Here is a 27,987-nt window from a genome sequence, read left to right on the forward strand (position 1 = left end):
GGCGGCATTGTGTTTGTATATAGTCATGGAGGCATTGGAAGGCAATTCTATAAAAAAAACTATGGTTACAAGACTCAGGCCTCGAAGAAAAATGGTTTTGCCATCTTCGCAACCACTACACTCTTCAAACTTTACATACAAGTAAATTTAACAAACGAACAGCTGCATTCAAACTGCCTGTTAGCTACTCACTGCATTCATGACCAGGAACTGTATCATTGCTTCTACCCGGTAGAAGAATGTCAAATAGTCGGTTCGACATTCCGCTAGATGTCTTATTTGAAGATAGTACATGTTCAATCAACCAAAATACTAGCTCCCCGGAGCTGCCTGACGAAGCAGCATTCGTAATTTGGGATAAGGCACCCTGCAGATGACTCAAGAATGGTGAAGGCATGATCAGTTTCAGAGAACCTAAAGCTGCAGACAAGCCATTTGGAAGGAAAACCATACCTTCAAATTGTACCAGTGCTTTTGAAAGGTAAACAACTGGATATTGTTCGAGAATGCATAAATGGATTGTGCTTAATAGATAGGATACGGATTATATATGCTTTCTATAACATGAGAATACATGCAACTTTTAACTAATTGGACAAGTGAATAGCTCGAAACAAGAATTCAACAGGTGACGCCTACATGTTGTGGACGCAGCAGCATGCGCAGTTAGAAAAGAAGGAAAAGACCATCTACAGAAATAAAACCCTGGAGAAGTTTCACATTATAGAAAAGAAGATCCTCTTCAGCAGGTAATAGAAAGCACATACCCCAGCTTCTTCCAACAATCAACATGATGAAGATTACCCAAGGAGTTCACTTAATCTTTCTTCCATTCACTCCTCTAAATGACACTGAAATGAGATGATTGACTACATGTTCAATCTGACGAGAAGGAAGAACATCAAAAACATAAAACTTCTGACAAGAATAGTCATGCGTGACAAGATTTCAACTATTCCACTGAGTTCCTAAACGCACTGAACATCCCAGGAAGATCAAGTTATTACTTGCAGCTGAAAGAAAGTATGCATGTAATACTTCCGACAAACATCATTCTTAGCCCTGGAACGTGTAACAGCACAAGGCTTATCATCACAAACTTGGATCACTGAAGCAAATATACTCAAAGGAGGTAAGATTGGCACTAAGTTCCTGATTTCTAGGATAAGCTTTACTTCAAAAGCTTCACAATAGCCTTTCTGAAGGCAATATCCAATAAGAGCATGCTATGCAAAGATGATTAACAAAAGACAAGGCCAATCTCTTCATTATGCTGGATTATATTTGCCAAGACCGGTTTTGAGTCATGGCCAAAATATGTAGCTCTATCTAGAGTTACTGTGCTATAACAACCAAGGAACCCAACCCGTGAAAATAATAATAGAGTCACCAGCAACACGGAAATACAGTGAACCATGAGGTCTTCAACAGTCTTCCCTGTATCAGTTTCTCAACTTCCATTTCTCACTACACTTTTTATACTAGTTCTTTTTGCATCTTCATACTCTCAGAGAACTCCTTTTGCATGATTAAGTCACTAGAATCGTATTTCCTGCTCCTCTCTATGTCCCAATTTCAGTCTACTGAAATAAGAGAACAAAAATGACCTAAAATGTAAAAGGAAACAATGCTACTTGATGTCATTGTTGCATTTTCTTTCGTTTCTTTGGTTTCTCCAATAAAAAGAACATTTCCGCTAAAATAACAAAATCCTATGCGCAGCACAGGCAATATAACTAGCTTCTCCATATAAATTAATGAGCACATAACTCTTCAGCTTCCTAACACAAAACATTAATAGTCCTTGATCCTGAAGACCAGAAGTGGGACACTGGACCCACTTATTTGATCTTAGTGTCCGCAATCCACACTCATATTCTCAAGGCCAAATGTCGCAACCATTCTCTAAAAGTACTGGCTAAAACTCAATTCTTTAGCTTACAGTTCCCCACAAAACTCTAGTAAATGGAAGCAATCTTTCTAGAAGCAAAATTCCTGGCTGTGAAAGAACTGAATAGAGTGAAAAACTCTGCCAAGTTCTCTTAAATTACACTGGCTAACCTTTGTAAAACAAACAGAGACTCGCACCATTATGCGTCAAATGAGCAGTACGACAGATGTACATACCCAATGCTAAGCTATGCTACTGCTGCCTGCAGAAGGCACAAGAATCCTCAGCACAAGCCGGGACGACTTCTTCACAGAAGAAGAATTCCACTCCCCACCGTCCTGGGCATTATAATACAACGGGTAATCTCCAACATCGTCACACTTCGAAACTCCACTTCTCCCGCATTCGCATCCTGAGTTGCCCTTGCCGCAACCGGAATCAGCTACGCGACCTGAACTCGTCTTCAAATTTCTCTCCCACCAACCAGAAACAAACCCAAGAGCGATCTCCGCCTCGAAGGGTGTCAATACCGGCTTATGAAATGCATCCCCCCAGTCAATGGAAAGCCTCAGACAGGCAATCTGAATCCAAGCATCCACAGAATCCTCAAACAGAGCGATCCTTTGGCTCTCCCGATCGTTTATATTTTAGAGTATCATCATCATTGAGATGCGTGTAAGAAATAATGAATGAAAATATCTCACGTCGGACAATAGATACGACACACATCAGTCAATTCATAGAGGAATATATGAATGATTTCAAACTTAGAAATGGAGATACCCAACTTCTATTGTGGGTCCTCATAGTCATTACCACAAATGGAGCTCGCCACTATCAAACGTTTGAAAAGTGCTGGGAGGACTAGCTCCTTGAAAAGTGTGGTCCATGGAACTTTAAGTGGGAGAGGACCATTTCCACTAAAAGTCCAATGAATCCTTCTATTCTCTGTGTTAATGTCATGTTTTGTTCTGCTTGTCCAGTCCAATGTTGGCCCTGCGCACCTGTATGACGAAAAAGGGTGTCCTGGCGCACACAACTCTGCGCTTCGCGAGGGACCGGAGGAGGGGTTGATGTAACATGTTCGCCGAAAATGGACAGCCACAGGGCAAATGGCCCTGTAATTAACAGGAGGCAACCCGAGTCGGCCGGGACGCAACCCAGGTTCCTCAAACTTGAGACGGGCTCGTGGAGCGCCTTAACAAGTTAATAATAACGATTTGCAAACAAGCATTGTCCGTGGCACGAGCATATTAGTTCAATGCTTGCTTGTTGATGAATGAGCCATAGCTGTTTCCTCTTTAGGTTTGCATCTCGAACGTTCTTTGATGTCCTCGTGAGCTTTATTCGGGGGAAGTTGAAGGCTTCGTCAACGTCTCGTAGGTTGCACACAATCCGGGAAAATGATCTACAATCTCTTCTGACTCAATGAGACGCTTCCTTCGGCCTCTGTACTGGACAGTAGTTCGCCATTTGAGAGTGAAAAATGGTGCCAAAATCCAAGCTAGAATAGATAGCTACACGTCCTTGGCCCAAATTCACCAACCCAATCTCTTGAATTCGAAGTAACTAAAGCGAAAATACGTGCTAATATGAACCTTCAACGGTTGATCAGGGATCTTTCAAATCTGTACAATCAGGTGATCACCGATAGGTCAGTCAATGATTACATCGTTCAAGAATGAGAATGTACACATGCTGCGAACAGCTATTCCTATGGAAGCAAAGAAAGAGCTCATTGGATATCAACACTTGACACAGCAAACCTTGCATGCAAAGAGTCGGAATCCTCGGATTCTGTGTGGCGTTGCACCCTGTTCTAGATTCTCCTGGACTTATTGTCAAAACTCTATACTTTCTTAATTCAATGAATACTCATACCGGAAATGAATAGGAACAATTCATACGTTGCGACATTCATGTTGATGTGGAAAAGATAGAGTAAATAAGGTCAGAGGGATAAGAATACAACAGAGAGCATGGGCGGTAAAAGAACATTGTTTCACCTAGATTGTAAGGGTTACAAGGCCACATATTGTCTATACATACTTTTGTCTGATCCATAAAGGGTTAGCACCCAAAAAAAGCTGCAGCTCAAAATGGCATCATTATCCTCTGAATTCATTTTCTTTCTAGCAAAAAATACAGCAACTAGAAAACGAAAACAAAAACATATAAGAAGCTCACCAAGTAAAAGGAAATAATAGAATAGCTGGACCACAAATCTTGCCTGTACATGAAGACATCGTTCTTGTCATCTCTCTCTTGCCAATGTTAAATGACACTATATTCTCAGAAAAGTGCACTTTGTCCACTCCGCCAGCAATATGGAGATAGCAATGAATCAACTTCTAATGCCAGCAACTCTAGGTTTGACTGCGGAACGCACTCTAAAGTCAACTCTAACTCGGTCCACTCCGCCAGCAATAAGATCACCAAGAAGAGTGGGCGATCCTTCTTCATTGCAATCCTACCCATTTTTTGAAACTCAATGCTGCTTCTCTCTTTATCAGTTGAGCTTCGGTCTGGAATTTGGGAGCCTTACCCTTGTAAAGTGTTTTATGGTACTTTAGAAAGAGCATGCGATATTTATACTTGTCAACAAACATGTTACCTCTGTCCATCATTCCAACAACCTCATTTGCTCGAGCAAAAAACCCACCTCTAACAAAAGTATAGAGTACAGAATCCAAGAGTTCCTGATCAAACTTTATCGGGGAGGAAGCAGAGAGAGCTTTCATTTCACCCCACAGCTCAGTTACCTCAACGTATTTTCCTCCAATAGCAGCATACCCAGTCACCATAGAATGGAATGTCTGTGCATTAGGGGAATGCCCTAGACTGCGCATTTTCTTCAAAGCTTTCTCTGCATCCTGCATTAGTCTCTTCTTGCAGAAAAAATGAATGACGTTGTTCCAATCATGAACACCACAATCAATCCTCTGGCCTTCTTTGATTTCCTGCAAGAGCTTTGACATGAGACCTGCCTCACCACTTTCAGCACAACCCTTGACCAATAAATCAAACTCTCGATGACCTAATCGAGGTATTTTGGAATCTTTCATCTCTCTAAATAGGTTAAGTGCCCCTTGAGTATCATCATGAAGAACCCTAGACTGGATCATTGCCTCGTAAGAGCTTGCATCTAGCTGGATCCCTGCTTTACGAGCATCTCGGAGAAGCGATGTCACCTCTGTGGCTCGGTTGGCTTTGCAGTATGCTTTCAAGAGAGAAGAATACACAGCAGAACCCATTCTAACCCCAGCCAAATGCATCTCATCAAGGAGATCATATGCCTGATCCAGCCAACCAAGTGAAATGCACGAATTAATGACATGAACCAAGGCCGAACCATCATTTGAAACGGGCAAGTCTTCTTTCTCAGCCTTAATAAGGAAATCTGCCAAATCCTTGATTTTGTCAGCTTCAAGAAAAGCCTTAACCAATTTCACGTAAATGTTCTCTGTTGGTTGAAGAATCCCACGGTGAGTTGTTACCAATTCCACTTGCACCTGCAACTTAGCCAACAATCCAGTAAGAGCTTGCTCTGCCTCAGCCTGCAGTTTCTCAAACTTGCGATCTTTAGAGAACTCTTCATATGATACAATAGCTTGTTGCTTCAATGACACGTTCTCCAGGAAGTCCAATCTGCTATTTCGATGACTTTGACCAGAAACTACTCCACCAGTCAAATCATTACCCTTCCGAGTACCATCGAATGCGAACGTAGCAGCAGCAAGTGAGTTTTTTGCTTCCTTTGCCTTGCGCAGCATATCCAAAACCATGCTGGACGCAGAATGTAGATCCCCAAACTTCAAATGGCAAGTAAGCAAACAATTGTAAAATTGCCGGAACTGCATATCAGTTAGGTTCGGAGCTTCCTCTATGTGCCTCTGAAGCTTCTTTAGCTCCTCTCGCCGGCCATTCCTCTCATGTATATGTGCCATTATGATCAACAAGTTTGTGTCAGCTCTAATCTGTATCCTTGGCATCATGTCAAGGAGTTCCTCCGCTTTCCTGCAAGTATCAAACAAGAAGCACCCGACCAAGGCAATGTTAAAAGCAGTAGTATTGGGCTTCATAGCAACCAAAGGCGCATTGCACTTTTTACGAGGATCGACTCGTCCATCTTGAAACAAATAACCAATCTCAAGAACAAGTTCAGCTGCGAGATAAGCTCCAGGTGCTGTTTGAGACATGTAAGCCAAGATTGCGGACCAAGCCGCAACAGGGGGATACCCTTCCATGTCGACCAACTTCCTCAAAGCAGTAGATGCAGCAACTGGTAATCCACCCTTCGCGAGACCGAAAGAGAGATAAATTAGAGTCTCCTTCTCAAACAAGTTCTGCTTACCCTCCTCGAAAGCACATTCCACCAACCCATACGCTTTCTTGAGCCACTGGACATCGAGGGTTTCGGTCAAACTCGCTATAAGCTTGTGCACCACAGATTTTCTGGGAAACCCATCCATGTGCATATGTAGCTCATACAACTTCCACGCATCATCATGCCTTCGCTCGTCAACTGCGGTCACCAATTCACTGCTGAGTTTAGCAGGATCCCTAGCTTGTACCAACACCGTCTCAACGAACGATGAAAAGCCAGCTACACAATGCCTATTGACTTCGCTCTCGATAATTTTCGTGGGAAAACCATGGTTCTCTACATTAAACAAAGAACGGACAGACCCATGGCACTTGTAAGCTCGAGGGCACTGTCTGATTGTGGCCCTGCCTACGAGGTGCTTATCAGCGAGAGACAACTGCCAATTCAAGAGAGGATCTTTCTTGATTGAACGGCTCAGTTTCCTAATAAACAGCATTCCCCTGGAAAAGTTCTTGCCAGAAGATGGGCAAGGAACACAGCAAGTTATGCCAAACCGTAGGAATATGATTTCAAGCGCCACTCCTGTGGACCAAGTTATCTTCTGAAGTCCCAACTACACGCTCACCACCTGTTCGACCAAATGCCGGACAGAAGCTGCTTGATGGAACGGCTCAGTTTCCTGATAAACAGTATTCCCCTGAAAAGTTCTTCGCCAGAAGATGGGCAAGGAACACAACAAGTCATGCCAAACCGTAGGAAGACAAGACAAGAACCGCAACCTTCACCTGGGAGATGATCCGGCGGACCCAGCTTTATTCTGAAATCCCAACGACACGCTCACCACCTGTTCGACCAAATGCCGTAGAGAAGCTGCCACTTGCTCGCCCCCGCATAAACGAGTATGCCCACGTACGTATATCTATATGTATGGGCTGCTTCTGGCTTTTGCGCTTCCACTCACGCAATATTTTCTCAAACTGGAGGGGTTGAAGGAAGAAGGAAGGAGATCGGCATTGCCATTCAACGCCTTAAATAGTTATTAATTTTCCATACGAAATTGCCGATTTAATTTGAATGATGTATAAATTTTTTTTGGTAGAATGATGTATAAATTTTGTTAAGTTTTATTAATTTTTGTTAAGTTTTAGGGTTAATTCCACGAAAAATCTCAAACTAGTACACCTATGATAAATTTACCCCAAATTATATTTTTTATCACAAAAAACCTCAAACTAGTACATTAATGATAATTTTACTCCGAACTATTTTTTAATCACCAAAAACCCCACACTGGTACACCTATGATAATTTTACCCCCGAACTAAATTTTTTATAACCAAAAATCTCAAACCGGTACATCTGTAACAAATTTACCCTCCGTTAGTTTCCGTTAAATTTTACTGTAAAATTGCTAAGTTTAATGACATGTGGTAATTGATAGGTGTACCGATTTTGGATTTTATCCATCTGTTTGTCACAAGTTTACCAATTTGTGATTTTTCGTGATATTAATTCAATTTAATGGACACTAAAAGAGAGTAAATTTGTCACAAATGTACCAATTTGAAGTTTTTAGTGGTCAAAAAATTAATTCGGGGGTAAAATTATCACAGGTGTACCAGTGTGGGGTTTTTTGTGGTAAAAAAATAGTTCGGATCAAAATTGTCACAAGTGTACTAGTAAGTAAATTTGTCACAGGTGTACCAGTTTGGAGTTTTTTGTGATAAAAAAAATAGTTCGAGGTAAAATTATCACAGGTGTATCAGTTTTGGATTTTTTATGGTATTAACCCTAAGTTTTATTATCCATCTTTATTTAAGTCACTGACAGATATTTATTGGACCTTAAAAAGTTTTTTTTTTGTTAGAGACCTTAAAAAGTTAGGATGTAGCAAATTACCACGTTTATACATGGTTTATAATCGTGTTTAGGTTGTTAACTCTCGTAGAAAATTACCAATCATAATCTCAATAATTTATTTTCTTTTCACATGGTGAATTACCAACTGATTTAAGCTTATTAACTCTTATTTGAAAACCTAAAATCGACATTTATCTTGCCTCTTCGAAATTACCACTATGATTTGCGAAGTTTATTAACGTGTTAAATTAACTCTTACACAAATATAAGAGTGTTAGGTTCTGTTCGTTTCGCAAAAAATGCGACGTTTCTGGAAAATGTTTTCTAAGAAGCCATTTTTCAAAATGACACAATTTTTAGGTGTTCAGTTGAAATATTAAAAAGACTCGGAAAGTAATTTTCGTCATTTGGTATGAAAAATCTAATTTGATTTTCCTCCATACACTACTTTTAATAATTGTCTTTTTTTTAATTGATTTTTTTCTTTCATCTTTTCTTTTTTTCTTTTCCCGTCTTCTCCGACTGGCGATCGACCACAAGCGAGCTCGAGCCTCACCACAAGCCGGTGAGGCTCCAATTCGCTAGATTCTAGAAAATATTTTCTTGGAAGTTATTTCCGCAAAACAAACGTAATCTTAGTTTGAATGATACTAGATAATTTTAGCTTATCAAGTCATATTTGAGTTACTCACTACCATTTATTTTTCAATTTCGAATAGATATTCGTACTTTTATTAATTAAATCAATAATATTTTATAGAATAAGTAAATTGCCTATCATATTTTTACCAACAGCCATTTATAGTAATCAACATTAACAAATACTTCCGATTCTACTCACGCAAAATGCTGAAATCGTTAGCATAGATGCAATGCTCGACTGTTTCTTGACATGTGATTGGCTTGATTTATTGTATTTACTTTACTTATTGTCACTGATGTAAATTAAAAAGAAAGAAGAGTTGCTACACAAGGTAGTCAAAAACTTCCATTTGCTTTTGAACAATATTGGCTACATGTGAATTGGTTGAGACAGTTCTTGCGAACATCTCTCAAACTTTTATCACTTTGATTTCTCGTTCAGGAAATGTCCAGGCGAAGATCCGCGAAAACTTGAAAATTCACCGCGGGTTCAGGGAGCGCCGGACGATCAAATCCGCACGCTCAGCGCATGCTTCAAGTCCCCGACGTGGAGGACATACGTCCCCAAGGCGACCTTCCGGCGACCGACCTCGTCGACCACGCTCAGATCCTTGCAGACATCGACCTTGAACTGCACTTGTCCCTCGCTTTGCGAGGCCAAGAACACCTTCTCAAAGCCCACCAAGTGCTTCTGGGGCGACCTGTGCACCGATGGGGGGCTACTGAACAAGAACACCGTGTGGCTCCCGCTGTACCTTCCTACGTTCTCGACTCTCAGATGCACGTCGAAGGCCAAATTCGAGCACTTTTCGCCCGTGGCTTCCAACGACTCGCACGCCGACGAGCGGCAAACGTGGCCTTCCTCTAAGGGCACGGACATGATCTGGGGCGCTTGGACTAGACGGTGGCTGAAGTCGGAGTAGCTCAGCCCGTCCCCGAATGAGTACACGGTCGGCCCGGTGTAGAAGCGGTATGTCCTGCCCGGGTAGCCCGTGGCCGGGTCAGGCCTCATGTTCATGTTCGTCATTGGGACGGCGTCCACGTATGACTGCGGATACCATGTCATTGGCAATCTTCCACCTGATTCAAGTAAAGTTTAGCAACTCGTGAATCGGAATTTGAATCAAGGATTGCAAAATTTGAAGTGGCTAAAGACTCTGAATCTTACTAGGATTATGGTCCCCGAAAATCACGTCCGCCATTGCAGCACCGCCGGCTTCGCCGGGGTAACCGACCCACAAAATGCTCGTGATCTTGTCGTTGTCCTTCGCGAACGACACATCCATCCCTCCCCCCGACATGATCACGAGGATCACAGGCCCCTTCGACACATTCGCCACTTCGGAGACCAAGAGCGACTGCTGGCCTGGGAGGTGGATGTCGACCCGGTCAACACCCTCTCTCTCGATCGACTGGTCGGCGCCCATCACAAGCACCGTTGCATCCGCCGAAGCCGCAGCTTTCTTCGCATCGTCTGTTTGGGCCGTGCCGCATCCCACGTCCGCGCAGCCGGCCACGTATGTTGTCGAAAGGACGGCTGCTAGGCCTTGCAAAGGCGTCACGTATTTGCAAGGAGTTCCTGCAAGGAACATCGGAGTTCTAATCAAGGTATTTTCCATGACGGGTACGTATAATGAAGCTGATGGAATGTTGCGTGGCCTATCGCGTAAATTCTTCCATTACCTTCGTAGTTCCCGATCATGGTCTTCGTGACATTGGCATTTGGTCCGATCACCGCCAAGGACTTTATGGCGGTCGAGGACAGGGGCAACGATCCTGCCTTGTTCTTGAGCAACACAATCCCTTGCCTCGCGGCTTCGCGGGCGAGCTCCTGGTTGCTCGGTGTGCACACGTCGTCCGGGCCGAGCTTTCCGTACAGCTGCTTCCTAGGATCGCCGTCGAAGAAGCCGAGCCTCATCAGCGTGGCAAAATTGTTAGAGACGGCCCTGTCGACTTCCGATTCATCCAACAGTCCACCTTTCACCGCCGCTTCGGTGTGTTGGCCAAGGAAAGATCCGCAATTGAGATCCAACCCTGTCAAAAAGGGAATTAGAGTCATCGATGTAAAAGCATTCAAGGGCGAATTCTCAAACGCCTCCATCGCAATTGATCTCAGTAGGATATGAAACTTGTGTCTACCTGCCAAAATGGCCTTAGCTACAGCCTCTTCTGGTGTTTTAGTATAGTGTTGGGAATTATAGAACACGTCCACCGAATCGCAATCCGTAACTATGTATCTGCGTTAATCGACGCTTTCGCATAAATAGCATTGCAATAAATTGATCAAAAGTATCGAATAGCAATGCACGAGCAATGGAATGTTACCCGTTTAATTTCCATTTTCCTCGGATAACCCCGGCGAGAAGGTCCGGGTCTGCACACGTTGGTATGCCATTAACCTGGTTGAAGGAGCACATCACACTCGCGACATTGCCGTCGAGGACACAACTCTTGAACGGCGGTTGAAACGTATCATCTAAATCTTGTTGTGTTACCTAAATACGGGAGACTAACTTGAGATGGTTGGTCATGCATATAACCGGTTGATAAATCAAATCGAACAAAAACAGGAGAGAGAAGTCCACAAATTGTTATTTACCACAGCATTGAAGTGGAGGCGATCGACACCTTTCCAGTTTTCAAGGTCGTACGCAGTATAATGTTTGCAACACGCAGCGACCTTAAGCCGGTCTGCATTTCCGTCATCGCTCTGTTGTAGCCCTCTGACATAACCCGATGCGTACTTGCTCGAGAGCAGCGGGTCTTCCCCCGGGGTTTCCTGGCCCCGTCCCCATCTCGGGTCTCTGAATATGTTGACATTTGGAGACCAAAACGTTAATCCGGCTAACCCCACATTGTGCATCGCCCGGGCTTCTGTCGAAACCACCTGCTTCAACAAAGCTATCGCGTAATTCGTCTACTCTTCTCCATATCATCATGCAGAACTTAAAAATGTTCAACTTTTCGTCCCCGTTGGAATAAGAAACTAATTCATTTTCGGGCTACCAATGCTGCGACAATCAGCGACATAGGATGAATTCTAAGGGCATTTGAATGAAACATTCTTAACTAATGTACAGTAGAAGTAGAAGTAGAAGACAACAAGCAGATCATGATGATCGATGACTAAATCACCAGGAAAAGTTTCGGATGTGTTTCCTTTTTCCCCCTTTTCGCCAAAACTTAAGGTCGTTCAACGCGTGCTATTCTCGTATTTTTCGGTCACAAGTCCAGTCTATCCTTTCTTCCCGATGTATTCGAAACTCCAGCCGAATCATCTAAACAATTTCCCTTATAGAAAGTTTTCTGTTTCCAGCATTAACAATTGAAATTGGTCCCCCTCATTGAGTGCAAAGGAAGGAACTACTTTGTGCAATGGCATGGCAATACTCATGACAGCTACCCCTATGCAAGCTCCAGTAATTATCATCTCCACCAACTAACAAACACCCAACAAATCCTAATGGTTGTGATACTCATAGATGCAGAGATCCTTCTATACTTTCTTTTTCTTTTAATGTATGCAAAATTTCCTCATGCAGCAACCTTTACATAGGATCAGAAACCAGCTAATTCTTGTGTCCACATTACATGTTTTTCCACAATAGTACAGACAACACGGTGAAGGTTAGATGCAGAGATCCTTCTCTACTTTCTTTTTCTTTTAATGTATGCAAAATTTCCTCATGCAGCAACCTTTACATAGGATCGGAAACCAGCTAATTCTTGTGTCCACATTACATGTTTTTCCACAATAGTACGGACAACTCGGTGAAGGTTCGATGATGTTTTTGTCAAACTTCACTGTGGGAACAAGCAAAGCATGTATGGACTTTAGCTGGTGCCTTTAAAGTCAGTCAGTCAGTCAGTCAGTTCTCTATTATTTCTTTTGGGGGGTCGCGCTTAGTGCAGTTTATGGTGTCCAGCTAGAAAGGTCGCACCAACTGATACCAGAGTGGTTGAGGATTCAACCAAAAAGATCTCCCAAACAGCATCTGCCGCTTCGCCTCCCAATTTCATGGTTACTTTTCATGGCCAATTTCATCATTGCAGTTTCACCCCAAAAAAGAAAGTTCTCATTTCCCCTAGTATCAAGAATCTCGCGGCAAAGAGCTGGGAAGTCATCTGCAGCAATGCGCTTGGTACTTCTTGATCTTGTAGTAGTTTGTGGGTTCAGATTCAAATCAAACGGTGGATGAAGATTAGACGTAAACCCTACATCCAGCACAACCTACGACGTATATCGGGGCTTATTTAATGCCGCATTTGAGAGAGTTAAAGATATAGAATGGTGATAAAGACGCGACACTACGAGTTAGGACGTTCCGCGTGAATGTCGACACAAATTAACTTGACTATTAGGAATGGCAGCGGCGGACGCAGAAACTTAGATCGAAGGAGTGACATAAAAGGAATTCATCTGCATGAAATTTTTATATGTCGCAGTATAAAGTTACTAAATTTACTGTGCGCACTGCATCTACCGATTCGAGTGACGGTGGCCGGTGGTCCCCGCCAGCCGTTCTAATGGCCGCAGTTGCTTCGCAACACGCGCTTTCTTATCATGTTGGATAAAAGTTTCGGGTTTTTTTTTTCTATCATATCATGCATGATGCAGACAACTACAACGCGCAGATGCGAATACGTTATGCTGTTCCATCATGCACAAGTAAGAAACACAGAAGCACAAGAAAGAGAAAGAGTGAGAGAGTGAACGATGTGAACTCGCTAACCTTCCCAATGATCTCGAACAGGGTGGCATTGAACGAGGCCGCCGTCAGGATGACCTGAGGGAAGCTCGTCGCCCCCGGGACGAGGCTCGAGAACTTCGTCCCGGGCCCGACGTACGACACCCCGTGCAGCGCCTCCGACCACCACTCGTACTTGGGGATCCCCAGGCGGTCCACATTGCCGGCGCTGTTCACCAGGAATCCGATCTTCTCCTGCAGGGTCAGCCGCTTCACCAGGTCCGCCACCCGCGCCTCGACTCCCAACGACGCGTTGCAGAACCCGAAGGCAGCGAGGCTCGGGTCGCCGTCCACGTCGCACGCGAAGACCGGCTTCGGCGGCTGGCCAGCGACGAACCGGGAGCTAAAGACGGCGCACGACAAGAACACATGAATGCAGCAGAGGCAGAGCAAGACAGGGGACACCTCCGGCGCTCCGTTCCGGGCGGGGCTCATGTTGGGAGAGGGGCGCGCGACCTCCCGAAAAGCAACTCCCTAAGCAAGGAGCGACGAACGACTCGCGGGGCTTATATAAGGGCGGAATGTGGTGGTGAACAGAGCAAAAGGGCGCTTGTTTTGTAGCAGCCCGTGACTGGAAATGTCTAAATTGGGACGAGGAAGAAGAAGGAGAAGAAGAAAACTGAGGCGGCAATGAATGGCGCTCGGGCTAAAGAGGAGGATGCCTAACAGGGGAGAATCTAATACATCTGTACATATACTGGTGATAGTGCACTAGCGGATAAAGCACGGGACGAGCCCGTGACTGGGGATTCTCTCTCTCTCTCTCCGTCTCGTTCTTCTCTAAACAATGCAAATGGCTCTGCTTTTGAGCTTTTTGTTTGGATGCTACTGCCTACTTTGTCTGAATTCGTAGTGGGGAGAGAGAGAGAGAGAGAGGAGGGGGAAGGGGACAGAGGCAAGCGTCAATGGCTGTGTCGTTTGGACTTACTCGCGTTCAATTAATGTTTCTCGTGAAGCTTCGGGGAGAGGCACGGACTAGAGAGATGGCGGGGTTTTTGGTGTTTGTTGGAGAATTTAACGCCGAATTGGAGATTTGATTCTAGATGTGGATGGGGGGAGGCGCAAAAAGAAAAGGAAAAAACAACGAAATTCCACGTCACAATTTGTACCCCTTTTTTACAATTTTGAAGGATTAAAGATTTAGGGCCGCCGCGTCGCCTCCGCCGTTGTTGTCTTTAGGGCCTCCGCCACCTCCGATCCGAGATCGAACCTCGACGACGTCCCGAATCTTGGGTCGCACGGGATGGCGACGGAAAGCTTGGGATGGGCAATGGCAGTGAGGCGCGATGAGAGGTAACGAGCGGCTAAGGCGAAGGAGGAGGGAGATGAAGGGGGGAAGGGAAAAGAGAATTCGGAGTTTTGTGGACTTAGTGTATATTAGAATGTCAAATCCAAAAACTTAAATTTATCAATGGAGGGAGGGCCGCATGTATTTGGACACGTGAAATTCGACGAATGGAGGGCCGCACAGGCAAAATAAACTAAGGTAGATCTAGCTCCGATACAAGTGGGAATATCCAATCCAAAAATTTAAGGTTATAGGTAAAGAGATGACATATTTATATAAAGAACATATAAACCCCGCAAATCAATTATATGACATACTTTAACATTGTAATCCAATTAAACAAAGGGGTACATTGGTCAATTTAGAGTAATATGGTCTAGTTACCCTAAAACTGTAGAGGATCCACATCTCTTTTTTTTTTTTTTTTATTATGAAAATGCTCACCACGGAGATTGGAACGGTTTATTTTAGTTTGTTTTACTTTTAGTGAAAAGGAGAATCGTGTAAGTGCCATACAAGCAATATATAGACCGGGTCCAAGACGACAAGTTGGTCAAAAGGCTCGAATTCCGGTGATTTTGGATTTTCTATGGCATGAAATTAGTTTTACAGTAAATGTGATACGGATATACTGAGTTTGAAATTTTTATGACACAAAATTTAGTTTGCGGTAAAGGGGCATGGATGTACCAATTTGAAATTTTGGTGACACGAGAATTAATTTGGGTAGATGCGGCACGGATATAACGATTGAAATTTTTAGCCCTTTTCACGATGATTAAAACCAGGAGGAGTTGTTGGAATTGGCTCTAGGAACTACTTTGCAAATATTAAACATACAAAATTTAATCAAAATAACTTTTTAAATTGGGTTTCATTATTTATTTTCTATTTTTAAAACCAACTATCCATGTTAAATTTAATACTCCATTATATCTCATTATGTTGTTCATACATGTCGAAGATGAAAATTAGTTTGGGAATTAATGGTACTCATTTGCTATTTTCAGTGAGATGAAAATTAGTTTGGGAATTAATGTATCATGGGGTTATCGACTTTTAATGGTATTAACCAAAAGGATTATAAGCATAGCATTCAACATGCATCCTCAACTCTCATGATAACATTGTACGTTAACATCACAACATAGTATACTTCAAAAGAAAAGGGAAGGATCGTGAGCCGACGACAGTGGTGTTGGAATGATTGTATCATGAAAAAATGAAGATAAAGTTAATTTTGTATGATTCCATATGTACAATCAATGCGACACGATCGAGGTATAATAGAAAACGAAATGGTTGGTGCCTTTGGTGGGCCCCCATTAGTCCTTCAATACACATCTTGTTTGTATTTTACTTCGTTGCCATTTCGAGATGCTCTCGAACTCAAAACTCAAAAGAAGACAAAAATGCACGCAAGAGAATGGTGCAAAAGAAAAAGGTGAATTTCTTTATTGGGTTGGGTGTTAAGTCAAGTAGAACAGGCATCTTCTTCACTCGATGTTGACATGAAAAATTCATTTTCCCTTTTTTTCTTTTTTGAAAAGTCGAAATGTATAAGCACATATTGGGCTCAACGCTCCAAGTCGGTCAGAGACTCGAACTCGAGATGCCCTGAAAGATAATTGAGCGTGCAAGATCGCTAAGCCAATCATGCTATGCGATGCGAAGACCTTCGGAGGTGACTGAAATGGATAATTTATGAAAAAATCATAAATTTATTGTACGAGAATCAGTTTAGTCTTAAATTTTCAATTTGATCAATTTAGTCCTAAACTTTTTAACGATTTACGAATACTGTCCTTTCGTAGTCACTGACGTGGACGCCGGTTGTCCTACGTGACACGACAGGACAATTTTTGCCAATTTTTACAAATTCTTCTGAATTTGTTTTCCATTTTTTTCATTTTTAGTTTTTTTAAAATTTAAGATAATGCAAAGATTGTCTAGGTCAGTACTGATCATGCCACGTAGGACGCCCGACGTCCATGTTAGCGATTTTCGGCCAAAAATGGCCGGAAGAATTATGTTGGCAAATAGTCAAAAGGTTTAGGACTAAATTGGCTAAATCTAAAAGTTTGGAATTGACATTTCAGACTCTTTTGGTAATTTTCTCGCTATTCGAATGACCTTCAAATGGCCGGAAGGACTATATTGACAGATTGTCAAAAGGTTTAGGACTAAATTGACTAAATTGAAAAGTTCGGAATTGACATTTCAGGCTCTTTTTGAATTGACATCACGTACTCTCGATTAGATCCTAAATAGTGAAAGACAGTTGGCACCGAATGACCCAATTGACACTCTGATCATTACGTATGCGACGGGTTGCTCATAATTCTTGAATCTCAAAATCAACAATTGCATGAATGAATGTCGATTTCCCTTTCACCTCTTCTCCTTTTTTTCTCTTTTGGTCTTCATATAATGGATCATCCAAGAAAGCAGAAGCGATACGGATGAGGCAGGCGTGACTATACCGAGATTTGATTTACCCTAATGATGCTTTGTGACAAAGATAATCAACATACCTTGCTATAGGTTCAAAGTTCCTAGGACTCGATAATGACCGTGGCGAAGTCCCGTCGCTAGAACGGTTCGGTCGTACGGACCCGAAATGCCGAAAAAATAGCATTTTCCCAATGACCAAAAATTGGGAGGAGTTGTTGGAACCGGCTCGAGAAACTACTTTGTGAAGATTAGCCATACAGAATCTAATCCAAAATTATTCCACTCTTGTTGAGGGTTAGAGTTCGTACCATTGTAAATCTTAGACCGGTTTACCCATGACACATTTACCCACAAATTGATTTTCGTCTTACAAAAAATCCTATACCGGTACCTCGACCAAATCTACCATTCGTCAGTATTCCATCCAGTATCCCATTAAAATGCGTGCGCGTCAACACACGCAACAGGCAACTGTAAGATGGATTCAACATGGAGAATAACTGATTCGACGTGAAAAATCTATGTGTGCTGACACGTACGCGTGTTTTAACTGAATGTCGGACGAAATGCTGATGGAGGGTATATTTGAGTCGAGGGTACCTATGTTTGGAATCTTTGCGAGATGAAAACCAGTTCAGGTAAATGTATCGCGGAGGTATGGTCCGTGGATTTTATCGGTATTAACCCAAAGTATTATAAGTGAAAAAATTTGACATGCACGTTCAATTCTCACGATAAATTGTGCATTACATCACGACAATCTATACTCCGAAAGAGAAGGCAAAGATCATGAGCCGACAGTGGAGTTGGGATGGCTCTATCATGAACAAAAGATAACGTTAATTTTGTAGCATCCCATCACATGTGCAATCATTGCGATACCTATCGAGCTTACGATAAACGAAATGGTTGGTGCCTTTGATTGGACCCGATTGTTGCTCCAATGACCCCTTTTTTGTTTGTGTTTTACTTCGTTGCCATTTCGAGATGCTTTCGAACTCGAAAGAGGACAGATTGCACGCAACAAAATGGTGCAGAAAGTGCAATAGAAAAAGTGAATTTTTTTAATGAGTCGGGTGTTCAATCAAAGAAGAACAAAGCGTCGTCTTCACTCAATGCTGACATGAGAAATCAATCTCCCTTTTATAAAAGCGAAAGGAGGAAGGAAATGCATATGAACTAGAAAAGATCCAAAACTTCACTTATCAAAGCTATCATACGCACCTTAGCTTCAATTGAGTAGTACATTACCACGTACCGTAGAAGACGCCCAACAGGCCAAAGCCGCATTGGCAAAAGGCCGCGAGCGGGGGCGGAAAAGAGATTCCCCCGCGACGTTCGGGTGGAAAAGGCGCGAAGGATAGGGACGCGGTCCCGGCCATTCATGGCTCATCGACCAACCAATATTGTCGAATAGGAATTGTGATTACTTCATGTCTTTCTCATTTGTGCAATTTCTCAATTTCTCTATCGAGATCGCTCTCAAAAGGATAAATGTGCATGCTTTTGATAACGATACGATAACTACCAACTAGATCTAATTAGGATCAGTCAAGCAAGGACAAGGGCCCAATCCAAGATACGAGGATAAAAACGAGCTTTGCTCCTAACACGATCAACTTAAGTAGGCGATCCCCGATCAAGAAGGAAGCATGCATTGTCCAGGCTCATTCAAATTGTGCCTTCAAGCTTAGTAGCTCCAAGCGAGTTCGAGGGTCACAAAGTACATGTATCGATGTTTAAAAGAAAAGTGACACAAATGGTCTATGAGATTTGGGTCAATGTGCAATATGATGTCATCTCTGAACTTTAAATTTGTTCAATGTAGCCATTGAATTTAGCCCAATATGCAATATTGTCCCTAAACATTTAATTTGTCCAATGTGATCCTAAATTTTTTATAAATATTCAATTTAGTTCATGAACTAGATAATTTAAGGATTAGATTGAATCCAGGATGGTTCCTCTCACTCTCTCTCTATATATCCCTATCGATCTCCCTGTCTCTTCATCTTCAAGAATCCTTTAAGATTTTTTTGGTGATTTTCGTGGATGTCGTTGTTGACTTCCTCCACGGAGTGAAGAGTTTTGTCTTTATGAGCTCCAGCACTCCGCAAGTCTTCGAAACTCTTCTCTCGCCGTGTTCAACGATGAGCTTATCTGAAAGTGTTTTTGTGATCAATCGGTATTTGTTTTGCAACTCTTCTCTCCGGATTTAGAGTTAGATCTAGATTTGGGTGATAATCTATCCCGATCTAGATATAACTATGAGATTTACAAGACGTTACTTGTGCTCTTTCAACCTATTAGTGTTGTGTTGTCTCTTTACGGTGATGGTGCCGGGGACGACGAACCTAGGCGCGCACCACCTTTTGGAAAAGTCATAGCTATTAGAGAGGTGAATTTCAGCGTGTGCTCATCATTGATGATAATGCGAGTCTCGATAATTGGCCACCGATTGTTCTATGATGCCATGACAAATCCGTTCTTGTAAAATGAACGAGTCTCTGCAGGCTATATCAAGTTGATTTATTTTTAGATTTGCATGGGATCGTAACCCTTTGTGATTAGTTTTATCTTGAAGTTACGCGCCCTCTCTTCCTTCTGACAAACAAAGATTGTCGGAGCCGTCGCGGAAGGAAAAATCCCCCAAAAGCGAACGAGACAAACGACGTCGGCGTCGATAGGCGGCGATAAGAAGTCAAGATTCCTTCATGAATGAAGCAAGATTAGGGATATTAAAAGATGGGCTCTAAATTTCCCCGAATCACCCTCGTGATTGTAAAGAAGAGGAAGGAGGAGGAGGAGGTCCAATGAGAGAGATTGGCGTTTTTTCCCGCCCTCCCTCGTGCGGTGGGGCCCAAACGAGATACTCGGACGGGTCACGGGGGGAAGAGAGAGAGAGAGAGAGAGATGTGGGGACACGTGGGCCCCACTCCAGCTCAGCTGTTGTGAAAAACAGAGCAGAAGAAGGAGGAGAAGTGGGTTGAGGGGTCGAGTGAGCTAACTGTAATACACTGCGGATGGAGCATGTGAAGACGACGGGGGGAGGAGGGGCCAAAAAAGGAGGAGGAGTAATCGAGGGCTCGGGTGCGCCCCACCTGGCGTAAAGGGGGGGCGGCGCGAAAGTAGGGGTGAGCGGTTCCTGATCTGGTCCGGTCCAATCCAAGAATCGGGAACCGGACCGGGAAAGGCCGGTTCCTAATTTTTAGGACCAGGGACCGGACCGGCTAGTCTTGGGATCGTGGACCGGACTGCACCATCTGTTCGGTCCGGTTCCAATGAGACCAATCACTTATTGGTAAATGCAAGAGGGAATTGGAGATATTAGGTTATGCTTTCTATTTTTTTCAAAAATTTTAAAAAGTAAACAAATATATATATGAAAAAATTAGAAATATATATTTATCGGTCCGGTCCGGTTCCCATCCTAGAACCCAGATCCGGACTGCTCGGGAACAGGTTCCACTTTTAGGAACCGGAAACCGGATCAATATTCCTGAGAACATGACCAAATTGGTCGGTCCGGTCCGGTCCCAATTTGGGCGGTCCATCTTGCTCACCCCTAAGGGAACGGGTGGAATGATTGGACATCATATTGAACTTCTTAAGGATGGCCGGTAGGAGAAAATATTTACTATTCGGATGGCTCTTTTGAACCGACGCAAGAACCGTCGAGAAAGCGTAAAGCCTTAAAGATACACGAGTTGATGAATTGCATCAAGTGATTTCCAGCTGTCGGATGATATTTTAATCGAACAAATAAAAGCAAACCCATTAGTGAATTTGTAGTTCGAACTTTTCATCGTCGGATCGCAACTTTTCATGTAGAAAGATCATTTAGAAGGAACTATGCTCCATAACTCCGCGAATTAAACTTTCCAAAGTTCTTTTACAATTAAAATGAACAAAATTACGAATAAATGAGGTTATTTGGAAGCTCTAAAACTCACAAATTCAAGGAATTGACCTTAACTGTTGACAAAATTCCGTAAAATTGGATGTTCTTCTTTTAGAATGGACCGTACATTTCAACTTGAGGAAAATTACTAAAAAAAAAGTCATAAATTTATTGTAATTCTGTCGATTCGGTTTGAAATCTTTTAATTGTGCTAATTGAATCATAAACATTTTCACTTTGTGCGAATTGAATCTATCTGGCCAATTTTAGTCGAAATTCGCTAACGTGGATGCCAACTGCCCTATATGGCACAACTGGCGCTGATGCCGATAATTTTTATAATTTTTTTTAAAAATTTTGAATATTTTATTTTCTACTTTTTTTTTGCTTTGTTTTTTTTTTTCTACCAAGTCCGGTCACAAGCGAGGGCACAAAGCCCTCGCCTAGTGGCCAACGAGGGTCCCCTAGCGCCGGTGACCCTCGCCGGACTTGGTAGAAAAAAAAGAAAAAGATTGAAAGAAAAAGGAAAAGAATTTAATTTTTTTTTATAAAAATCGTCCACGTCAGTGTCATCCGTCCTACGTGGCACTACCGGCGTCCACATCCGGCAATTTCCGACTAAAAATTGGCCAAATCAGCTTAATTGGCAAAACGCGAAAATGTTTAGAACTTAATCAGCACAATTGAAAAATTTCTGACTGAATTGGCACAAACGTAATAACTTTAGGACTGTTTTTCTGGGTAATTTTCCCCCTTCAACTAGCTATCCAAAAAGTTACGAAATTCATTCAAAATCAAAGCGGACACAATGGTGAGTAAAACTAACTTTGTACGGGTGCAGTAACTTCTCGACTGCTCCAGTACCCAGAAGACTGTACAGTCCGTTCTGATTGAGACAGTGGGGAAGACCGAAGACTAGGAATTGAATGGGAAATGGCATGAAATCACTTTATCGATTGAAGGCCACGGGCCAATTGCTGCAATTTTCCTGAATTCGGGTGCCACAGATTCATTAATTCGGGTCAGTGGATCGTTCTCGAGTGGATTATCATGTCAGGCGGATCTATGTACTCGGATCTAACGTGTTAGTACCTACACGCCTTGCACTCTTAATTAGATCTCTGTGCGATGGACAACTTTTAATAATATTTTTAATATTTTTCGATTTTCTTTTCTTTTCTTTCCCTTTCTTCACGACCACGCGTGGGGGACCTAGTCGGCCCTAGCCTCCATCCGATCACCGGTTCGGGGGCCGGCCAGAGTAAGATGAAAGGGAAAGAAAAAGAAAAAAATTTTAAAAAGAAAAAATAAAATAAAATAAAAAACAAAAATTCAAAAAATATTAAAATATTTTTAAAAGTTATCCACGTCATCGCCGGCGGTGCCACGTAAGCCGAACGGTGTCCACGTCAGCAAAATCGGGCCAAAATTAGTTAAAAGGACTGAATTAGCATAAAGACAAAAGGTTTAGGACTGAATTGGCACAAAAAAAAAGGTTTATGATTAAATTGCACAACGATAAGTTTACGACTTTTCGACACTTTTTCCTCAATTTCTCTATGTATCTTTTGTCTTTCTTAGAAAAATGAAATACCCTTTGAAAGTTTTACATCCCGGTGATCTCTAAGTCAGAAAGAAAATCGAGATGAAATCTTTAAGGACTTGCTTAGGTCCACATCTATCAATTGAAGGCCATGGGTCAATTGCTGCAATTTCCTGAATTCGAGCGCCAGAGAAACAATAATTCGGGTTGGTGGATCGTTCTTGGGTGAGATTATCATGTCCGGCGGATCGTTGTACCCGGATCTAAAGTGATGGAGGCCCAACATGCACCAGTTCAGAGCAAATGACAGAGAAAACAAGAAGAACAAGAAATCATTTAAATGCGATGGAGGAGTCATAAAAAGATCAGTGTGGCATCTCTTTCTTTCCCTCAACCGGCTCCATTGATCGAACCGCCCAATTGATCTGGCCTAAATTTTTCGTTTTCAACTTAGACCAGTTCAAGATTTCGGGCCTCTTCTTCTGTTTCCTTTTTTCTCAGCTTGGTCCGGCTCAAAGTAAACTATGCTCGTCTCCGCATCAAGTTCAGAGCGGTTTTTACCCTGAAAACCAACCCGGTTTATTTGGTTCGTGAGTCGATCGAACCACGACTCAAACCAGGGATCCGAGTTCTTTTCTATCCATGTGCACATGCCCACCTCGGACAGGAACTGAACCGGCGATGCCGATTCTGAAAGGCTATTGGGTATCCTCCATGGACGCCGCTTTCACACGGTAGAATGAGATGAACACGACCAACTTGTAGCCATCGGAAATCGGCGTATGCAGAATTTCCGTCGGTATTTGTTTGGAATGAGTCGAATAGAGAGCGGAGGATGAGGAAAACATGAAGGCGTATCACGGGAACAAGATATGCACATCCGACTACGGAAGAAAGATACCACAATATCGGCTGAAAAGAGAGGATTACTAAGTTCAAATGTCCACATCGACATCTACAGGAAAAGCTCTTCTTTAAGAAGACCGGTTCCCGGCCCGAAATCAACCTGATTTATCATGTTCCCGAGTCAATCCAATGGCGACTCATACCGGGGACCGAACTTCTTTTTTCCCCATTAACATGCACACCAAGGACATGGAGCTAAACCAGTGCCGGTTCCAAAAGGCTATTTGGATATCCTTGATGAACACGACCAACCGATAGTCATAGGGAACCGACATATGCGGAATTTCCATCAGAATTTGTTGGCGATGAGTCAAATAGAGAGCGCAGTGGGGAGAGGAAAACATAAAGGTGTACAACAAGAACAAGATATGCACGTCCGACTACGGAAGAAAGATACTATCTCAGAATTCCACTCGTCGAACATGGTTCTTGGTCCAAGATCCTTAAACTACTGCAACTGATATTGGCCAAAAAGAGTGAATGATGCAAACTGGGCTCTTTGTCACTACTCGTCCGTTCTGTCAGGTAACCACCGTTCTTCAGTAGGAGAACTGATAACTCTATCAGAAGATATCCTCAGCAAGAAGGTAGAATTACTCGGCCATCCCAATCTTCAGTCGTGTCAAGAACAAATCAGAACCCATTGCTTCTCGTAGATAGATTACAGACTGACTCGAAACGCCACCTTTGCGGACAAAAGAATGTTGGAGCGCAATTGATTCAGAGCGAGCTGAATTGCTCAATTACAACATTTGATGGCCAAAAACAAGAACATTGAACCGGCAACATTGATCAAGAAGAGACATGTTATGCCGAAGCTGTACGTTTTTCCATCAAAGGAAACTTGAAAGGCAGTGTTGTGTTTGAATATAGTCATGGAGGCACTGGAAGGCAATTCTATAAAAAAAACTATGGTTACAAGACTCGGGCCTCAAAGAAAAATGGTCTTACCATCTTCGCAACCAGTACAGTCTTTCAAACTTTACATAAAAGTAAATTTAACAAATGAACAGCTGCATTCAAACTGCCTGTTAGCTACTCACTGCACTTATGACCAGGAACTGTATCATTGCTTCTACCTGGAAGAAGAACGTCAAATAGTAGGTTCGATATTCTGCTAGATGTCTTATTTGAAGATAGTACATGTTCAATCAACCAAAATACGAGCTCCCCGGACCTGCCTGACGAAGCAGCATTCGTAACTTGGGATAAGGCACCCTGCAGATGACTCAAGAATGGTGAAGGCATGATCAGTTTCAGAGAACCTAAAGCTGCAGACAAGCCATTTGGAGGGAAAACCATACCATCTCAAAAGTGATTTCAGTCAAATTGTACCAGTGCTTTTGAAAGGTAAACAACCGGATATTGTTCAAGAATGCATAAAAGGATCATGCTTAAGAGATAGGATGCAGATTATATATGCTTTCTATAACACAAGGATACATGCAACTTTTAACTAATTGGACAAGTGAATAGCTCGAAACAAGAATTCAACAGGTGACGCCTACATGTTGTGGACGCAGCAGCGTGCACAGTTAGAAAAGAAGGAAAAGACCGTCGACAGAAATAAAAACCCCATAGAAGTTTCACATAATAGAAAAGAAGATTCTCTTTAGCAGGTAATACAAAGCACATACCCCAGCTTCTTCCAACAATCAACATGATGAAGATTACCCAAGGAGTTCACTTAATCTTTCTTCCATTCACTCCTCTAAATGACACTGAAATGAGATGATTGACTACATGTTCAATCTGACGAGAAGGAAGAACATCAAAAACATAAAACTTCTGACAAGAATAGTCATGCGTGACAAGATTTCAACTATTCCACTGAGTTCCTAAACGCACTGAACATCCCAGGAAGATCAAGTTATTAGTTGCAGTTGAAAGAAAGTATGCATGTAATACTTCCGACAAACATCATTCTTAGCCCTGGAACGTGTAACAGCACAAGGCTTATCATCACAAACTTGGATCACTGAAGCAAATATACTCAAAGGAGGTAAGATTGGCACTAAATTCGTGATTTCTAGGATAAAGTCTTACTTTAAAAGCTTCACAATAGCCTTTCTTAAGGCAATATCCAATAAGAGCATGCTATGCAAAGATGATTAACAAAAGACAAGGCCAATCTCTTCATTATGCTGGATTATATTTGCCAAGACCGGTTTTGAGTCATGGCCAAAATATGTAGCTCTATCTAGAGTTACTGTGCTATAACAACCAAGGAACCCAATCCGTGAAAATGATAATAGAGTCGCCAGCAACACGGAAATACAGTGAACCATGAGGCCTTCAACAGTCTTCCCTGTGTCAGTTTCTCAACTTACATTTCTCGCTTCACTTTTAAAGTAGTTCTTGTTGCATCTTCATACTCTCAGAGAACTCCTTTTCCATGATTAAGTCACTGGAATCGTATTTCCTGCTCCTCTCTATGTCCCAATTTCAATCTACTGAAGAAAGAGAACAAAAATGACCTAAAATGTAAAAGGAAACAATATCTACTGCTTGATGTCATTGTTGCATTTCTTTTGTTACTTTCGTTTCTCCAATAAATAGAACATTTCCGCTAAAACAACAAAATCCTATGCGCAGCACAGGCAATATAACTAGCTTCTCCATATAAATTAATGAGCATATAACTCTTCAGCTTCCTAACACAAAACACTAATAGTCCTTGATCCTGAAGATCAGAAGTGGGTCACTGGACTGCCCCATGATCTTAGTGTCTGCAATCCACACTCATATATTCACATGGCCGAATGTCGCAACCATCCTCTAAAGTACTGGCTAAAACTCGATTCTTTAGCTTACAGTTCCCCATGAAACTCTAGTAAATGGAAGCGATCTTTCTAAAAGCAAAATTCCTGGCTATGAAAGAATTGAATCGAGTGAAAAACTCTGCCAAGTTTTCTAAAATTACACTGGCTAACCTTTGTAAAACAAACATAGACTCAAGCACCATTTTGTGTCAAATGAGCAGTACAGAAGATGCACATACCCAATGCTAAGCTATGCTACTGCTGCCTGCAGAAGGCACAAGAATCCTCCGCGCAGGCCGGGACGGCTTCTTCACATAAGAAGAATTCCACTCCCCACCGTCCTGGGCATAATAATCCATCGGGTAATCTCCAATATCGTCACACTTCGAAGCTCCACTACTCCCGCATTCGCATCCTGAGTCGCCCTTGCCACAACCGGAATCAGCTACGCAACCTGAACTCGTCTTCAAATTTCTCTCCCACCAACCAGAAACGAACCCAAGAGCAATCTCCGCCTCGAAGGGTGTCAATACCGGCTTATGAAATGCATCGCCCCAGTCGATGGAAAGCCTCGGACAGGCAATCTGAATCCAAGCATCCACAGAATCCTCGAACAGGGCGATCCTCCCAGGAGTGATCTCAGACATCAAAACCACCATGTAATCAAAGCCCTTTTCCCTCATCTTCTTCTCCAACCTCTCTAGAATCCTCGGATTACCTTGCCTCCCTAGCGTCCCCAACACGACTCCCCAACTCCTAGCGCGCTCCCTCGCCTTCAATATCGCGTTCCGCCTCGATTCCCTCATCCCCTTTTGATCATACTCCTCAAGAAACAACTTCCCCATGTAGGGATCGTATCGGAAGGTCTTAATCTCCGGATTCGCAATCATAAAAGCCTCCAAGTGAAACCTCCCATCCGCTACAAACACCGCAAGTTGCGTCCCCTCGTTCGAGTGAGAACGGACTCTCGGCGCGGTGCACCCAAGAACCTCACCCGCCGACAGCGGCTTCGCCTGCGGCACCAAAACCCTAAACCCGCAGCTCTCAAGCTCGGGCTTCGCCGCGCGAATCGCGCCGGCGAACTGAATCGTGCCGGCGAGCACGACGTCCGAGCACTCCCCGCCCAAATTCAGCTTCAGGGTTTCCACGAGATGGCCCACATCGATCCGAATCTCGACGAACACGTAGAGGCAAGGTATGGTGGTGGTGTCGACGGGGACGAGGCAGCTGTGGCCGTAGTGGATGAGGAGGTCGGCGCCGAGGGCGAGGGCGGAGAGGTCGTCGACGCAGCAGGCGCCGTAGGTGACGTCGCCGAGGACGAAGCAGTGCTCGACGGCGGCGAAGGCGGCGAAGACGTCGGAGAGGAGAAGGGAGTACATGAGGAGGCCCTCGGGGAGCTGGAGGGCCACGCGCTTGGCGCCGGCGGCGAGGATGCGGGCGACGCACTTGTGGACCTCGAAGCTGTAGTTCGCCGGGAGGAGGGCGATGGCGGCGTTGAGGGCGGCGTTGTTGAGGATGGAGTCCGGGATCTGGGACTTCGTGAACCGCTTCGGCGGCGGCCTGGCCGGCCTCACCGCCGCCGCTCCGTCGCCGCCGATGGCGCCGCCTCCGCCCGCGGCCGTGGCCATCTCTGTCGGTTCAGTCTCGGAGCGGAGATCGAATTCT

At 43.3% G+C, this 27,987-nt stretch overlaps 3 protein-coding genes across 19 annotated transcripts; all 3 read right to left on the reverse strand.

Moving 5' to 3' along the window:
• Positions 1-26: 26 nt before the first annotated feature.
• On the reverse strand, positions 27-7,154 carry LOC115666400 (pentatricopeptide repeat-containing protein At1g03100, mitochondrial). 8 transcript variants are annotated; one of them, XM_056303427.1, is made up of 4 exons: positions 4,079-7,154; positions 2,128-3,519; positions 768-851; positions 27-453 (listed from the first exon to the last, which is right to left on the reverse strand). In XM_056303427.1, exon 1 carries the CDS (start codon positions 6,712-6,714, stop codon positions 4,351-4,353), a length of 2,364 nt encoding a protein of 787 aa, XP_056159402.1. In that variant the 5' UTR covers positions 6,715-7,154; the 3' UTR covers positions 27-453; positions 768-851; positions 2,128-3,519; positions 4,079-4,350. The 8 variants fall into 8 exon arrangements, with proteins under 8 accessions (XP_056159402.1, XP_056159404.1, XP_056159406.1 ...); XM_056303429.1 differs by having other exon boundaries at positions 27-367; positions 2,128-7,154; XM_056303431.1 differs by having other exon boundaries at positions 27-420; positions 2,128-7,154.
• Positions 27-27,987, reverse strand: LOC130135099 (uncharacterized). Of its 10 annotated transcripts, none has more exons than XR_008814572.1 (3): positions 26,562-27,987; positions 25,198-25,281; positions 23,912-24,245 (listed from the first exon to the last, which is right to left on the reverse strand). XR_008814572.1 is itself a non-coding variant. In XM_056303436.1 (2 exons), the coding sequence occupies exon 1, from the start codon at positions 27,948-27,950 to the stop codon at positions 26,568-26,570; it is 1,383 nt and encodes a 460-aa protein (XP_056159411.1). In that variant the 5' UTR covers positions 27,951-27,987; the 3' UTR covers positions 27-453; positions 26,562-26,567. The 10 variants fall into 10 exon arrangements, 6 of the variants coding, with proteins under 6 accessions (XP_056159411.1, XP_056159416.1, XP_056159412.1 ...); XR_008814573.1 differs by lacking the exon at positions 23,912-24,245 and adding an exon at positions 24,492-24,778; XR_008814574.1 differs by lacking the exon at positions 23,912-24,245 and adding an exon at positions 24,492-24,831.
• Positions 9,054-14,192, reverse strand: LOC115666399 (beta-xylosidase/alpha-L-arabinofuranosidase 2-like). Its single transcript, XM_056303434.1, has 7 exons — positions 13,454-14,192; positions 11,320-11,607; positions 11,046-11,215; positions 10,860-10,957; positions 10,404-10,754; positions 9,889-10,299; positions 9,054-9,800 (listed from the first exon to the last, which is right to left on the reverse strand). The coding sequence occupies exons 1-7, from the start codon at positions 13,901-13,903 to the stop codon at positions 9,229-9,231; spliced, it is 2,340 nt and encodes a 779-aa protein (XP_056159409.1). The 5' UTR covers positions 13,904-14,192; the 3' UTR covers positions 9,054-9,228.

The sequence above is a fragment of the Syzygium oleosum genome, unplaced genomic scaffold (genome assembly GCF_021117445.2).
Source record: "Syzygium oleosum isolate NSW1041296 unplaced genomic scaffold, Sole_v2.1 Sole_v2.27, whole genome shotgun sequence".
Classification (NCBI taxonomy): domain Eukaryota; kingdom Viridiplantae; phylum Streptophyta; class Magnoliopsida; order Myrtales; family Myrtaceae; genus Syzygium; species Syzygium oleosum.